The sequence below is a fragment of the Danio aesculapii genome, chromosome 5 (assembly GCF_903798145.1).
Source record: "Danio aesculapii chromosome 5, fDanAes4.1, whole genome shotgun sequence".
NCBI classification, from domain to species: domain Eukaryota; kingdom Metazoa; phylum Chordata; class Actinopteri; order Cypriniformes; family Danionidae; genus Danio; species Danio aesculapii.
The window spans coordinates 27,519,522-27,535,903 of record NC_079439.1 but is presented as its reverse complement, the minus strand read 5'-3'; the positions used below and the strand labels follow the sequence as shown (position 1 = coordinate 27,535,903).

General features: G+C 34.1%; 2 protein-coding genes across 2 annotated transcripts; both read right to left on the bottom strand.

Moving 5' to 3' along the window:
• Positions 1-277: 277 nt before the first annotated feature.
• On the bottom strand, positions 278-8,058 carry oclnb (occludin b). Its single transcript, XM_056457803.1, has 9 exons — positions 7,916-8,058; positions 6,719-6,808; positions 5,928-6,594; positions 5,475-5,642; positions 2,940-3,046; positions 2,389-2,490; positions 1,542-1,713; positions 1,282-1,323; positions 278-1,004 (listed from the first exon to the last, which is right to left on the bottom strand). Exons 2-9 carry the CDS (start codon positions 6,760-6,762, stop codon positions 906-908), a joined length of 1,401 nt encoding a protein of 466 aa, XP_056313778.1. The 5' UTR covers positions 6,763-6,808; positions 7,916-8,058; the 3' UTR covers positions 278-905.
• A 1,883-nt stretch (positions 8,059-9,941) lies between these two features.
• On the bottom strand, positions 9,942-15,312 carry marveld2b (MARVEL domain containing 2b). Its single transcript, XM_056457802.1, has 8 exons — positions 15,239-15,312; positions 14,890-14,953; positions 12,616-13,826; positions 12,474-12,503; positions 12,218-12,390; positions 11,896-12,067; positions 10,996-11,046; positions 9,942-10,325 (listed from the first exon to the last, which is right to left on the bottom strand). The coding sequence occupies exons 3-8, from the start codon at positions 13,798-13,800 to the stop codon at positions 10,206-10,208; spliced, it is 1,731 nt and encodes a 576-aa protein (XP_056313777.1). The 5' UTR covers positions 13,801-13,826; positions 14,890-14,953; positions 15,239-15,312; the 3' UTR covers positions 9,942-10,205.
• Between the last annotated feature and the right edge of the window lie 1,070 nt (positions 15,313-16,382).

Genomic DNA, 16,382 nt, shown 5'->3' with positions numbered 1-16,382 from the left:
ACAAAAAGGAAAAGTAGTTCCGGGTAACCGGAGGCCCTACATATTTCTTATAGCTAAACTTAAAATGTTTTACTCTTGCTAAATGTATTTATTATGGTGAAAATAATAAAAAAGAAAACATTTTGAAATTTAATAGCTTTATTTAATGTGCACAATTACAAGGACAAATGCACAGTACAAAAACAATTTTCTCATCAGCTAAGTTAATGTTTTTCTTTATTATTAGCATTTAGCTGCTCATTTGATTAATTCCATTAGGTGAGAAATACAAAACACATCTGGAAACTGTATAGCTTTATTTTCCTATTTACACAAATACAATCAAAAATACACTGTACATTCAACACCGTTTGCTTACCACATTAAAATTGTTCAATAGTGAATTGTCAGCAGATTTGATGGAGGCAAATGGCATTAACTAGATAACTAATTTAATTCACAACTATTCTTAAAGTGTGTACTTAAATTAAAAACAACATCATCAGCAAATAGATTGCCATTCTTGTGACAGGTTATAATCAGAATGTTTAAAATAAGTTTTTAAAAACATTCAATGAAACATTTTATCAGACAACATACTGGAACGTCTTTGCTTGAAAGTCTGTAAAACTACAATAAAAGTTGTCAGCAATGCTTTTAAGATGCTAAAATGACAAGAACAGAATATAAAAGGTTAACAGACAACAAACTAGCTTTAAAAATACTTCACTGATAGCACATTTTGATCAAGTTTAGATTGGCTCAAAAGCACAAAGCTCTCAATATCCAACAGCAGACTTACATTTCCTGATACCAATACATGATGATGCAGATGCTTAATACAGAATACACAAAAAGTGAGAAAGTCCCATTGCAAAACCAACATGTGACACAATATGCCTTGCTGAGTTTCCAGTGCCAGGTTTTTATTGTCTGTGGTCATAGTCGCTAACCCTTCTTTTGATGAGGGAGAGTTTTGACTTAAGCTGTTTACACTTTCTTTTCTTCATCTGATAGTCTGTAGACTGTAAAAAGGAAAAAAGATATGCATTTTAATTTGCATTTACACACACACACACACACACACACACACACACATACATATACATATATATATATATATATATATATATATATATATATATATATATATATATATATATATATATATATATCTCACATCACAAGCCTTTACTTTGAACAAGAGCTGTTTTAACAGATTGGATAAATTGTGGAATTTATAAATGTTACAAATATAAAATGTTAGCCTATGGAGGACAAAAATCATACAAAAAAAATTACCTTCTTCAAACTTTTGAGCCTGTTGTATTCATCCATGACATCCTTTTCAGGGAATAAAAGAGATATATTAAAACAACATATCTGAATGATAAATATACTGTAGAAAAATTAGGTGACATCGCTAAGCATAACCAGAGGAGTACAAAGTATTGTGACAGACAGGCAGCTTTTAGATTTAGCCGAATCAGCATGTTAACAGTCATTAAGATAGAGATCTAAACCTTAGGGCAACTGTTTTTTCCCTACTATGAATTACAAACCATGAACTGTGGGCTGCCTTCCTCTAGCCTGTCGAGCTCTCGATCTGCATCTGCCAAACCCTGATTAATATCATCTAGTTCAGCCTGAAGACGCTTGTACACCATGTGGTCTCTGTCAAAATCTCGCTTGTAGTCAAGTCTCTCCTGCTCATTAATGATGGGAGGATATTCGCTGAGAGCAAGACAGCATATATTGAGGGGGTGAAATAAGACAAATGTAATGTTAATTATGTAAATTCAGCAATCCAGAGTATTTTTTAATGTGTAAATACACTGTAAAACCCAAAATTTGAGGAAACCGATTGCAACAAACCAGTTAAGTTCAAAAACTAATCCTGAGTACTGTGAACTTACTCCATTTGAGTTGACGAAGCAATTTGAGCACAGTAAAACCCAATAAATAAAGAAAACTCAAACCAACTGAGTACTGTAAAACCCATTAAGTTAAATCAACTCAAACCATTTGAGGAAACCAATTGCTACAAACCATTTGAGTTAAAACACTAATCTATACAATTACTGTGAACTTAAGCCCAATCCCAATTCTATTTTTGTACCTCTACCCCTACCCCTTCGCCCTTAAAAATGAGTTTGAAGGGGAAGGGCAAAACAAGGGGTGGAGGTAAGGGCTAAGGGATAGAATTGGGACTGGGCCTTAGCCCATTTAAGTTGAAGTAATGAGGGATTTAACTAACTCATTATCTTCAACACTGAGTTCAAAACTCTTTTCAAATGAGTAGAATTAACTTTCAGTCAATTTTCAGTTAACTACACTCATTTCATTTGATAAAGTTGACTGTTGGGATTTACAACGTACTACTGAATGTAATTTAAGGACTGTTCTTACGCTTCATACTCCGTGTCAAGCTCATCTCCAGACTCTCCAGTGTCATATTCTCTTAGTTTGCCCTTCAATCCGCTCATAGAGCTCGTCAAGTCAGAAGCACTACTGTGAAAAAAAACATTTTGAATAAAATAAGCACATTAAATGAATTGGGTGTGATCTCAGCACTATTTTAACTGTAAACAACAGAAAGAAAACAGCCGTGTGGTTGCAATGGTTTCACTCAGTTCACGTAACCAGTTTGTGAAACAAGTTTTTCATGTTCATACAGACAAGATTTCCTGGATTCCTTTTCACTTAGCTTAATGACAAACAAATGCCTCAACTAGGATATTCATTTTGAGATTGTCTGGGCTGTGCTCAATTAGAGGATTAACGGTGAAATATGAATCTTATTTCATATCAATAAATGACATACATTTGCATACAAAAATGTTGTTAAACCCAATGGAAAACAAAACTAATGTAATTCATATCTGACCGATAAATTTCAAATCATCATTTTCTGCTCAGTTTTTTTTTACAAGATCTCGTAAAGCACTAAGCCGACCTACCTTGGAAGGTAAATTGGTTTCTGGCTGTGAACCATTGGCTGAGCAGCGCTGACTTTGTCGTTCTGGTCATTGACAAAAACCTCTGGATCTCCAGACACATTATTAATCTGAAGGTAAAAAAAAAGTGACATTTTAAAGAGAAATTACTGTAGGCAACAACACAAACCAGCTGAAAATCCAGCACTGCTAGTTTAAGGCATGTTTTGCATGGGATGCTGGTTTGCTAGGTTAAGTTCACAGAATGTAAAGTGAAAATGCTGAGCTCAGTTTTGCTTGAAAACAGCTTGACTATGTTGGTCCACTAGCTAGACCAGCACTATATCAGCTCTAAACAACATGAACCAGACTGGATTAGGCATAGGACAATAACCGTTTTTAAGGTATACTGCAGTTTGAAAAAGTCAAGGTTTTAAAAAAAACATTTTCTGCTATACCGTTCCTGGTATATGTAAGATTTTTAAATGTTTTTTTTTTAGTTTAGGACAACAGTATCTCCAACAGAAAAGATATCCAAAGATGCCATTTTAAATGGTAAAAAAAAAATCAGTGTTTTTGAAACTAATAAAGACAATAGAAGTCAATGATTCATTTCAATTATTTAGCCTGACATGTTTACTGCTCCAAAATATTATAAAGGTTTCTCAAAATAGAATATATTGTGTTTAAAGGGGGAAAAGTTTTGTTATTTTTAAAAATAATATATTTTAGAGCAGTAATCACAATACCATGAAACCGTGTTATTTTTATCCAAGGTTATCATACTGTCAGAATCTTATACTAGCTCATGCCTAGTCTGTACATAAATCATACTAGTAGTTCATACTTGTTTATGTTAAGTTTTTTTTTTTGAATAACATAAAATGTACCTCCCTCTTTAATCATTTCATGAATACGGCTTGAAATAGTAATGTACATTTGATTTACCTTTAATGTTTAACATAACAACATTATTAACTTTATTATATCTATCTATTTATTACGTCTCTTTCGGTAAATATTTATCAGCATTGCACATCTTGGCGACCCAAAATATTTGCTGTGGGTATTATTTCCTTAATGCTTTGTTCGCACTCCATCCCTCAAGTTTTTTATAATACGTCACCATTCCTTATTAGACAGCATGAAAACATTTGTCATCTCAAAACATTTGAAGTATTTAGTAACTCCTTTAAAGTTTTGTCAAAGGCCTCGCTTCAGCTTCTCTGTTTCTCTACAACAGTCAGCCTTCTTTTTGTATGGTAAATAGTCTCTGCACAAACCATAAAGAAAGGCAGAACCGGTTCCACCACTTTCACAAACATTGTCATGACATAAAGGACGAAACTACCACTGCTTACATGGTGAACCGTGTAAGAACAAAGGAAGAGAATGACCCATTTACACACTTTAGAACATGGTAATATTTTCGATCTAACAGTGGCCACCTACCAAATCATAGACTTTAAGGTCACTGTTAAGTGCCTTATGTATTTCATAATGAAATTTAAAAAGAAAAAAAAACATCAGGTGAAAGTGCATATTAGGACACACCCAGAAACTAGACATGCACAAAAAACTCTGTGGAATTCTTCCTTTAAATTTCAATTCTAGGAAAGCCTTACTATATAAAAACATTCTAAAAATGCCTTTACAATAAGGTTTCATTAGTTGATGTTAGTTGCTGTATTTATTAACACAAGCAAAGAAAGAACAATTCTTGTACAACATTTATTAATCATAGTTAAAAATATACTAATGCTTTATTAAAATCCAAATTAATGCTTGTTAACATCAGTAATGGACTGAGTAACATGATCAACTTTATTTTCAATAACTAATGTTAACAAAGATGAAAGAATACTGGAAGAAATGTATCAGTTATTGTTTGTTCTTGTTAATAAATTCAATAAGTAATTCAGCCTTATTGTAAGTGTTACCAACTTAAGTTGTTTAAAATACAGTGCTCAGCGTAATTGAGTACACCCCATTTTGAAAATGAATATTTGTATCCATTTCTCAGTGAATATAGGCAGTGTATTTTGGTGCATTTAAACACAACAGACTTATTAAACAGATACATTTATTAAAATATGTTACTAAATATGTTTGGTGACTAAAATATTATGAAATTGAAAGAATATACAATTAAATTCAAGCAAAATATTGCTAAAATAAATTACAACCTACAAAATTTCAACTAAATCCTTCAATTTATTGCTTCTCTTGATTTTTCCTCTTTTTTTAAATTTGTATTTAATAGTTTTCTATAACATATACATTTGTGTGTCCTAGTTTTTGGACCTTTATTATAAATTATTTTGTTAGATAAGCTCCAGATTTGGCATATGTACTGACTAATCTAATGTATATGCACAAATATAATACTGCATAGCTTCCTATTAAAAATATGAATTTAACAGATAGATTTGTGAGAATATGCTGAGCACTGTATAAGTAGTTATATTTCACATCCTCATAAACCCATGTGCTATTTTAACAGAATGAAACTCTTTAAAATATCTTTTTCTGATGAAATTTGCAAGTAAAAACTCTTACCCATTCGCCAATGCCTTGAGAGGTGAGGCCATCTTTAATGGTCTTAACGTCATACCACAAAACGCGGTCCCTGCCATATTTCCTAATCTGCCCTCGGGTCTTCACCGCAAACACAAGGAGAATGATCAACCCAATTACCACCAGAACCCCAAGAACAATGGCAATGGCCTATAAGAAAAACACATAACATCAACATAAATGAGAAACCAATATACTGGATTATGCGGCAGATTTGTATTTGCCCAGCTGAAACTCAACTAGCATTTCTACACAGTAGAAAGTTATTACTCTTCTGATAGATAATAACAAATACTAAAGGGTGGGTGAAATAGAACTAGGTATTAACAACTGGAAAGCAAATCCTTAGTCTCCAGCAATACAATTTCTACAGCTATTAAATACTGCTTAGTTGCTTTTTACACACACACTGTAGATGGCTTGCTTTTCGCTCACCTCTTCAGGATCCACAACACAGTAGTGGTATAAATATTGGTTGAGGAAGATGCCAGAGGCCTGGTCTTGGTTCTGATACTGTGCACAAAGCTGCAAGATCTGATTATACATCATGGATCCAGATGTCTGAGAAGTGGGGTTAACCGTGACCAGGTAAACAATAGTGGCGATGAGCATGAGTGCAGCCAGGATGGCACAAATAATGATGGTGGCCAGATAGAATTTGGGAGACTGGGTACTGCTCTGTCTTGACACCACCAGGATGAAGATGATGAGAATAGCGATGAAGGTAATTGCCGCAATAGAGATGATGAAGCCTTTGCCTGATTTTGGGTCCATGTACGTGCCTCCTCCGTATCCATAGCCTCCCATACCTCCACCGTAGCTTCCTCCAAATCCACCAGCTGAACCACCACCATAGCTCCCACCACTGTATCCTCCACCACTATAGCTGCCCATACCAAGACTACCAAGGCCACCAAGGCCCATGCTGTTGGCGTCATAGTCCCATGCCAATGTGGCGGCTACGCAGGCAAACATAGCCACACACATAATAATAATGATGATGCATAAAATCTTCATGACACCTGGGGGTGACTTCCAGCTGTAGAAGTGAAGCATTTCATCAGGGTGGTAAGAAACTGTGCGATGGGAGGATCTGTAATGACTGAAAGAGAGATGATATGGATGAGTAAAAAGAAAACTATTAAATTATACTTAAAAGCTTTAGTCAGATAATAGCACTGTCCAAGAATGGATAATTACAATCTTTTCTCTAGAATGCAACTTACTGTCTGCTGCCATATGGGGGAGGGTGGCTTGATTTTCTTGGCATGATGCTAAACTCCCGGATAAACTTCACAAGGATTTCTGATTGAGATCTAAAGTAGGAATCAAATGCATATACGATGAATCAATGCAATGTAAATAAAAAGGGGAGAAAACAAAACTGCTGAGGAAACACAACTTCTATCTTACTCAGACGCATGGATATTGAGGTAAAGTTGGTTTTATATTCACACTTTTGGACTTTCTCCTAATAGTATAATTTCACAAAAATATTAATTGCAAATACTAAATAGTGAAGTCATATTAGCAGCCCATGACTACCAAAGTATACTATTGTTTACAGTCAAATAAATAGTGCTAATGTTGTTTTCAGCTCTTGCTTACATGTGATTTCAGACCCATTATTCAAAGTACTATGGTAAACAATATTGGGAGCGTGTCACAAGTTAACACTGATCGAATGGGTGAATATCAAACCTTACCTCAATCACATGAATTGAGATTAATATATATTTTATTAATATGTAATTTTAATTATACAATAAATTTCACATTTTTATATTCTGAATTTTAAAAAATACCTTACCACATACTGTAACATATTTCAATATGATTCTAGAAGCACAAATAATCACTTTTCCCATAACATGTTTGTTGTTAGTCAGTGTTTTAGAAATCAGTTTGCAATAAATCTGAATGAATTAGAATTTAATTGGAACTGATATTCAATCAAATTTTCAATGAGTATTAGATTAAACTGAAATGTGCTTAGTTGTTCAGAAATGTATTAGATCACAGGTTTTAGCAAACACACTTAAAATCTTGAATACTTTAAAAAATACTTGAAGTGTATGGTTAAGCTGCATATTTCTAAAATAAGGAATGAAATAAGGATAAAAATCGGTACAAAAACTTACTATAAAAAACGTGAAAATATTCTAGGAACTATACTTAGAGTTCGCATATAAAGACATTGAGGGGCTATTTGACAAATTACACACAGACAAAAAAAGAGAGGGGAGACAGAGGAAAAAAAACTCGAAGACGCTCAGCATAAATCTACTCATCTTTCTTAGAATTTGTTTTTACTGAAACTCAACAGCCGTGTGCATAAGTAAACACAACACTTAAAACACATCTACCTGATGATCAATAACATAACAGATTAGTAATGAAAGAAGCGTAACAATGAAACTTACCGTCCTACTTCTGAAAGCAGCCGACTTTAGTTAATATTTCTGTAACCCTCGCTCGCTCTTTATAAACGGAGAACCGCTCAGACTTCAGGGAGCGCCCGCTTGACAACTGAGTTTCACAAACCTGCGGTTCCTCTGGCAGAACATCACTGATACATGCACACCTCCCGCCTCACCTGAACAGGTGCAGCCCCGCCCGCGCGTGCGCACTACCCAGATACAGCTGCGAGATGGAGAGGCACTTTTATTTGCATAGCGATTTTCACAAATATATATATTTTTGCAGGTTTACAAAATATTTTTAGTATTAATAACGATGATCGTTTTTACTAAAATCCAAATCACCAACTCGTTCACTATAACTTTTGTCATAGAACCTACTGGACCCAAAAGACATCGTATCAATGCCTCCTTTTGTCCTCTCTATGATAAATGTCCTGACCAGGAACTTGGATCTTTTTTCATATGATGTGGAAATGTAGAAAAGTACAAACATTTTGGAATGAGGTCTGTGTTATCTTATCTAAAATTATTGAATATCCTGCTGTGCCGCAGAATCCTTCCATTCTATTACTGATTCTATGTTGAATCTCACCAAGCTACAAAAAGCTGTTTGGCTAGCAGGCTTAAATTCTGCATAAAAACCACTAGCCCAACATTGGCTGCATCCACATAATCTGGACATGTACAAGTGGTTGGTACAACTTCAGGATATTGTTTCAATTATCCACAGATCGAGGGAACTTGGTACAAATGAGTACATTAAAGATCAGAACTTCAGCAGCTGACAAAATCTTTATGTTTATTGCACAAAGCAATGATCAGAATCCAGAATAATTGCCTTATTTCGTATAATCGATACTGTACTTTGTTTTTCTCTTAACTTCTATTCATTGGATACACCAGATTAAAGAAACCGCGGGGGAGGGGAGTGGGGGTAGTTGAATTGATACATTTCATTATTTTGTTTTTCAGCCTGTGTAACAATAATAATAAATAATAATTGCATTTTTTAAATATTATTCTAATCTGATTTGCTGCAAGAAACATTTTATAATATTATCATTATTCTAGATGTAAACGTTGAGTATGCATTGAAGAATGATGAAGAATTTATTTTATTTGTTTTTAATGAAGGGCCCTGTAAACAACTTTAATCTTCTTCTACATGCACGTTACAAGTCATGTAGAACGGACTGGATTAACCAAATTGTTTACATATAATCTAATAGTAAACATTACAATTCACTTTAGTTATAATTTAATTAAAAACAAAGAAAATATTCGTTGTTTTTACTCCTTGCTATTGTCTCTTTTTCATCAATCTGGCTCACAACTGTGGCTTCAATTATTATAATAAAAACTAAATGCACGCGTCACTGTTCCAAATTATTTATAACAAGACAAGGTTTGCATGTTTTCTTCCTGGAGTCAGTTGCGTCATGTAACCCAATACACATAGCGCTGTCAAGCCAAAGTAAAACCACAGATTACATTACCCCAGTTCAATTATAAAAACTTACACAAATAGCACAATGTTGTCTACTGTGTGTAAACAGACATGTGAGATGAGGATTGTACTACTACTCATTATTTCATGAGAATAAAAGAAAGAAACTTGTAACAATTGTGGCGGCAAGTCTATTTATTTTATCAACTTCCACAATTACTGAAAAAAGAACTAAATTTTAAGGTAGACTGACGTAAATACAAAAAGTATATAAAACACACAAATGACTGTAAAAATTCACACGAGGGACAAACTATTAATTTAATTAGCAAATCTATAAATGTAAAGCAATCCAGGATCATTGTGGAGATTACTGAACAAATACCTTTTACATTATATTCTCATAACTACATAAAACTCAAAGATTCCAGTAATTTCCTTGTTCTAAATTACAAAAAAAAAAAAATATATGTACACAGATATACATCACATAAGTGTATAAAATATAAAAAGTATATATATATATATATATATATATATATATATATATATATATATATATATATATATATATGTGTGTGTGTGATTAAAAACTAAAAACTTGAACTTAAAATGTTGCTCAATGTGACACATCAGTACTTTAGTAAGCAACATTTATTTGGCTGTTAAAAGTTTAAGTTTGAGGCTTTAGGTTGTTCTTCATTATCTGCTGCATTTAATATGACATTATTTTGCTACCAACAAAGCCCAAGCCAAACACGTAAAAACTTTCAGCAGAAAGCCACTTCTTTTTGGTACATCTGTGAAGTTTAACATGAATCTTAAAGTATATTAGGGTTCCATCTAGCTGTAACCATCATTCCAGTCCATGACTTTGTCGTACTCCTGAATTTTCTGCTTTATGTGAGCAAGTTTGTTTTTCAGGTATTCACATCTCTCCCTTTTTTCCTGGTAAGTTGGGTCCTAAAAACAGAAAGAGGTAAAATTATCTTTGGTGTGCATTTACACAGACAGGAAGTATGCAAACACATCAATGGCTCCTTTTACAACTCCCTAACATTTCCAGTTTTTCAGTTTCAACTGTTTACGGCACTCACAGACACCATGTCTTTCTTTTGCAATGACTAAAGAATGTAGAAAAGCAACAAGGGGATAATTAAAGGATAAACTTGTAAACTTGTAGTTTAAATAACTCATTTCTAATAACTGATTTATTTTATTTTTGTCATGATGACAGAGCATTATATTTTACTAGATATTTTTAAGACACTTTTATACAGCTTAAAATGACATTTAAAGGCTTAACTAGGTTAATTAGGTTAACTAGGCAGGTTAGGGTAATTAGGAAAGTTATTGTGTAAAGATGGTTTGTTCAGTAGAAAATCTTGGAAAAAATAGTTTAAAGGGGCTAATTATTTTGAAAGAATTGAAAACTGATTTTATTCTAGCCGAAATAAAGCAAATAAGACTTTCTCCAGAACAAAAATATTATCAGACATACTGTGAAAATGTCCTTGCTCTGTTAAACATCATTTGGGAAATATAAAAAAAAAAATTAAAATGGGGGCTAATAATTCTGACTTCACCTGTATAAAATGCCTCAAGCAGAATAGAGATCTTATATAATACTTACAGCCTTTTTTCTGTTATACTCTTGAACAATGCTACTGATTCTCTCTTGCTCCTGTGAGAGAAAAACATAGTTTAGACACTTTAGAGTTTAGAATTGTGTTTGGTGATCTGTGATCGATTACAGGGTATATGCAGGAATCCAAAAGGTAATTTCAATACCTTTTAATGACTTTTTAAAGACCTCAGAACCTCATCGCCAATTGAACTTCTAATCAGTAAACAGTTGATAATAAACAGTTGTAGTTAAATAAATCAGTAGAGCACAATCATGCAACAGAACTTAGATAAGCTCGGAAGAAACAAAGCTTGAAAGAATAAATTACACAGTTGTTTTCTAGCGACAGGCTTCCGCCACTTTTTAAACTCGTCTTTTTCCAACCTGGAGTACGCAAACTTGCATTTTTCCCATTTTACCATCTGTTCTGCTCTATGGTTTCACTACATGTGGAGAGCGTCACATCATCTTCCTACAGTTGTTGCAAATTACTTGACATCAAAATGGACGGAGGAGCTTGGCCAAACACGCCCTAGCCCAAACAGATCGCCTAGATCGAGCTTGCTGTTGTTAATATTAGGAGGAAAATAAATATATTTAGGTTTTTTTGGAGTCAAACACTTTGGACAACACTTGATCAAAATTTAAGACTTCATAAAAACATGATTAAGACTTTTTAATACCTTTTAAGGGCCTTAATTTTCTCATGATAGATTGATCAACTTTTAATACTTTTTAAGACTCCACAGACACCCTGGATTATCAGGGTTATACCATTTTAATCATCTCTGTCATCCTCATTTTAAAAGTTCAAATATTCCAAATATATTCTCTCAGTTTAGACATGCTTATAAAAACCACAAGTATAATAATTATGAAAGAATGCGCTGTTTAACAAACCATTACCATCTGGCTTGAAGGTCGTTGTGGTAAATTCCTCATCAGATTATCCATTTCCTCAAACTTCTGTGTTAAAACCTGAACCTCGGCGTGCAGTTCTTTATACTCTGCATATTGATCATTAAACACAGCTTTGTAGCGCTCCTTCTCCTCATCAGTGCGGATCGTCGGATATTTCCTGTGAGGAGAAAAATAATACAGAACATATAACATTTAGTCATTACAAAAGGGGTGAGGGGATTCAAAAAAGAATGACGTGGTGTATATTTTGAGTGAAACGTCTTGAATTCATTGATAATAGTTTATATGAGTATTCTTTGAAACTCACGCCACATAATCTGCAATGACCAAAGGTTTGGGGATGTGGCCAGCAGGGATGTGACCCCTCAAAATCTCCGGTTCCATCATAGCTGGATGATCAGGCATGCCATCAAAAGTCTCTGGCTTGGTAATTTTTGGAGCACTTTGGATGGGCACTGAGACACTTGAGCCGGCACCAATCTAAGATTACAAATGACATCTTACAACAACAGTTTTAAAAGGTGAAATTGCTCTTTTAATATTAAAATTAAACTGCTCCTTACCATATTGAGTGGAAGCCCGTCTGACTTCATCTGAATATGAACAAGAAAGGAAAAACAAACTAATTAGACATGATTGACAGGAACAGCACTGTATTTAACTTTACTATGATTAGTTTCAGAGAATTATTGATTTGAACTTTACATCTTGTTCCAGTCTCTCTCTGCGCATCCTTGCAGCTTCATGTCTCCACATCTTTAGACAGACGATGGCTCCCACAAGATACAACAGCATGTTTACAAAGAGAAAAATTATGGCAGCGTTCTGTCCAGCCTCTGTTCGACAAAACCCTTTGTTGGGCCCAGCATTGAACTGTGGATAATAGCAGAGCCCTCCACGAAGTGTGTCCCGCACATACACAATTGCAGCTGCCAAGTAGAGCAATCCTAATGCCACATTTACCACACACTCTGTGATTGGCCACCAGTTGGAGTCGAGTAAAATGGTACGATAATACATGGTTATTCCCAAGATTAATATAATGACAGTCACTATCCAAGCCACTCCAGCAACCACAAGGACAAAGGGAGTTAAAGGTCCTGAGTATGTAGACCCAGATCCTCCATACATCCCACCCATTGTTGCTCCCCCATACATTCCTCCATACACCTGATGCATTGAGTAACCAAACATATTGAACCACTCATTATCCTTGTGAACATATGCACAGACGCAGGCAAAAACAGCAGCACCCAAAAGCAACTCCATGCATCCTAAAATACGCAAGAGTCCGGCCCAGGACTTCATGTAGGCATAGCGCTGATTGTAATCTTCCACCTTCTCACTGTAAGTCATAGCCGTCTGCAAAGAACGCCCAGAAACTGATTCCAGTGGCTCCCCTAATAACATTGCCTGCTCCTTCATTGAAGTGTAGCTGCCTCCAGATCCTCCATAAGGGTCCAGGTAAGAGCTGGGCGCTGTTGGCGATGGTGCCCGAGAGTGTGGAGGGGAACACGGGACACCTTGGCTGGTGGTGTTTCCATCAATTGGTGGTGGTGGTGGAGGAAAAGTCAATTTCTTGCTCCCTCGGTTGCCACTGGCCCTGAAGAAGTTTTTCACAGAGTCAGGAATGAAGCGTCGGATGGGTTTGATGTCCATGGCATCATCCACTTGGTCTTCAACGTCACTCGGGTAGAATTCTGGTCCAACAGGGGGATTTTCAGGCAGCGGAGGAGGTGGTAAACTCTCATAACTGGATGCTGCTGCTACACCACCAAGAGCGTAAGGAGGTTGCTGACCCCACGGCATTGAGCCGATGGGCACCTGATCGTAGTGAGGCATATCTCGGACCCGATCAAAGCGGGATGCTGACCCGTTTCCAAATGACATGGGGATGGTCCTAGCAGCAGTGTGAACTGAGGAACAGAACATTTATAAAGATATATTATAGCTTCTTGTGTCACACTGGCATCGTGTCGTTCACATACTTTTTACAAACGAGAGATTCTGCAGGTTTCACCAAGTTAGATTTAAGACTTTTTTAAGACCATAATGAATCAATTTTTAGATTCATACTGGGCCAAAACGCTAAAAAGAAAATTTCAAATGGTCAATTTTTTCAAATGGAAAATATTTTTATTTGCCCTATCAAAAAATAATATATATATATATATATATATATATATATATATATATATATATATATATATATATATATATAATTTAATAATACAATGATAATTTAATAATAACAAATTTATTACTTCGCAAAATATTTTAAAGTATTGTAAACACACTTTTTTACCAACATAAACTTTATTTAAAAAAATGGACAAATGCTTTAAAAGTTTGAAAAATTATAATCAATTAAATCTATGCACAACAGTCTGCCAGGTCAGTGATCCCAGCAGTAAATGCATGAGTTACTTTTAAACAAATAATATTATGAGGTAAATAATTAAACAATTATGGTAAATAAAGTTAAAAATGACATTTTTAAATAAAAAAAAAAAGTTTATTGAGATTGTTGGTGATTGTATGAGTGTTAATAGCCAGATTGGGTAGCTATACATGAACAAAGGCAATTAAGACCTGTTTAAAAATATTTAAGACCCACAACACAATATTTCAGTCAATTTAAGACTTAAGGCCTGAAATTCTGTTTTTGAGACTTAAGACTTTAAGACCCTGCGGACATCCTGATAAACACAAATGATCATTTTTGGCAAATACCAAGTTGACACTTAGTATCAAATTATGTTTTGTAACCAATATATGGTCAGTACAATTTAATAATAAATAAACAGGAAATTCGAATCAATTGTTTTAAACAGATACAAAACGTAGGCACTGTCACAACATTATTTATGATCTACATTATGTGAAATGCACAAAAATAACAATATGTATAAATACAAATACATCACACATCCCTACATAAAAGAAACAAAATACTTCAATCGATATCTTGAGTCTTACCTCAGTACAATAGTAACATCGTCTCACTGGCAGGATTAAAAACAGTTTTTCCTCAAAGAGCTATCTGCAAAAGGAGGAAAAAATGTTTATGAAAATCAATGTACAACAAAAGCGTTGCATGACATGATCTTAACGTGGGCTGAAACCGATCTGCCGACGAAGAACAGGCAAGAAATAAAACGGAACAAAATATCTGATAGATCTCAGCTTTAAAGAAATAAAAAAATCTAACCAATAACTAACTTCTTAGTGCGCCATAATTGACTAAACTAAATGTAGTATTTGAGGTTACACGTTGCTCGCCTAAAAGATATATGCATAAAAAAAATATATAAACAATCGCTCTTACCTGGTCTCGACAGTTTCACCTGTCTTCCGCCACTGGTGCTGCAGGTGAAGAGGAATCGATCACGTGACTTGTCCAGCCCAATGACTGATGTCACGATCCAAACCGGTTTGACAAGAAAACGTTTGAGAAACTATACGACCATTTATTGTTCAAGAGGGGGGAAAACGTTGACCTACCAACACAAATTGTGAAATAGGAGTGTGACACTGTGTTTATTTAAATAAACTATCACGACCCATATTTGAAAATGTTATTATTATTATTATTATTATTATTTTAAAATCTTATTACAACTTAATTTGAATGCAGTCTTACGAATGTTTAGGCTGAACAGCTAAGATGAATTTCTTAATATTACTCACTGAATTTTGATAACAGGACTGCCTAATTCCAATTACAAAGGATCAGTGGATTAGCTAATTCTTGCTGTCATATATGATTTGCACAATTTTCTGATATTCTTACAAATTATTAATACAATCAATGAAACCCGATTTGCAACAGAAAAACTTACAGCCATCCACTGCACAGTACTGGCCTGAGTCAACAGAAATATTAGTTTCTTTCATTCTTCTTAGTTTAAATTTTTATCCTTGCTCTTCATTAAATGCCAGAGGTTTGAAATGAATTAAGAGTTTTAGAAGTAGATATGATGCTTTGAATATCATATAGCAAAGATGAAAATAATGTTAAAAATAAAAATAATGATATATATATATATATATATATATATATATATATATATATATATATATATATATATATATATATATATATATATATATATGCACACACACACAGTGCTCAGCATATAGTACACCCCTCAAAAATCTTTCATTTAAAAAAATATAAAATGTTATATTTGTGCATATACATTAGATTAGTCAGTACTGAAGCCAAATCTGGAGCTTATCTAACAAAATAACTTACAATAATGGTCCTAAAACTAGTACGCCCAAATTTGCATATTAGACAAAAATAGAAATACAAAGATTTTTTGAAGAAAATATAAAGATTTAAAAAAAATAGCAAAAATTGAGAGAAATAAACAAAATTGTGTTGAAATTTTGCAGTTTGCTATATTTTGCATGAATTTTATTGTATTATCTTTCTATTTCTAAGGATGTTCAGTGGCTAAAATATT

Coding starts and splice junctions, on each gene's coding strand:
- oclnb (XM_056457803.1), bottom strand. CDS start 6,762: ATGCCAAGAAAATCAAGCCACCCTCCCCCATATGGCAGCAGACA. Junction 1,714..2,388: donor CTTGACACGGAGTATGAAGC/GTAAGAACAGTC, acceptor TCTTGCTCTCAG/CGAATATCCTCCCATCATTA. Junction 1,324..1,541: donor AAGGCAGCCCACAGTTCATG/GTTTGTAATTCA, acceptor TTCCCTGAAAAG/GATGTCATGGATGAATACAA.
- marveld2b (XM_056457802.1), bottom strand. CDS start 13,800: ATGTCATTTGGAAACGGGTCAGCATCCCGCTTTGATCGGGTCCGAGAT. Junction 12,391..12,473: donor ACGGGCTTCCACTCAATATG/GTAAGGAGCAGT, acceptor TTGTAATCTTAG/ATTGGTGCCGGCTCAAGTGT. Junction 12,068..12,217: donor GTCATTGCAGATTATGTGGC/GTGAGTTTCAAA, acceptor TTCTCCTCACAG/GAAATATCCGACGATCCGCA.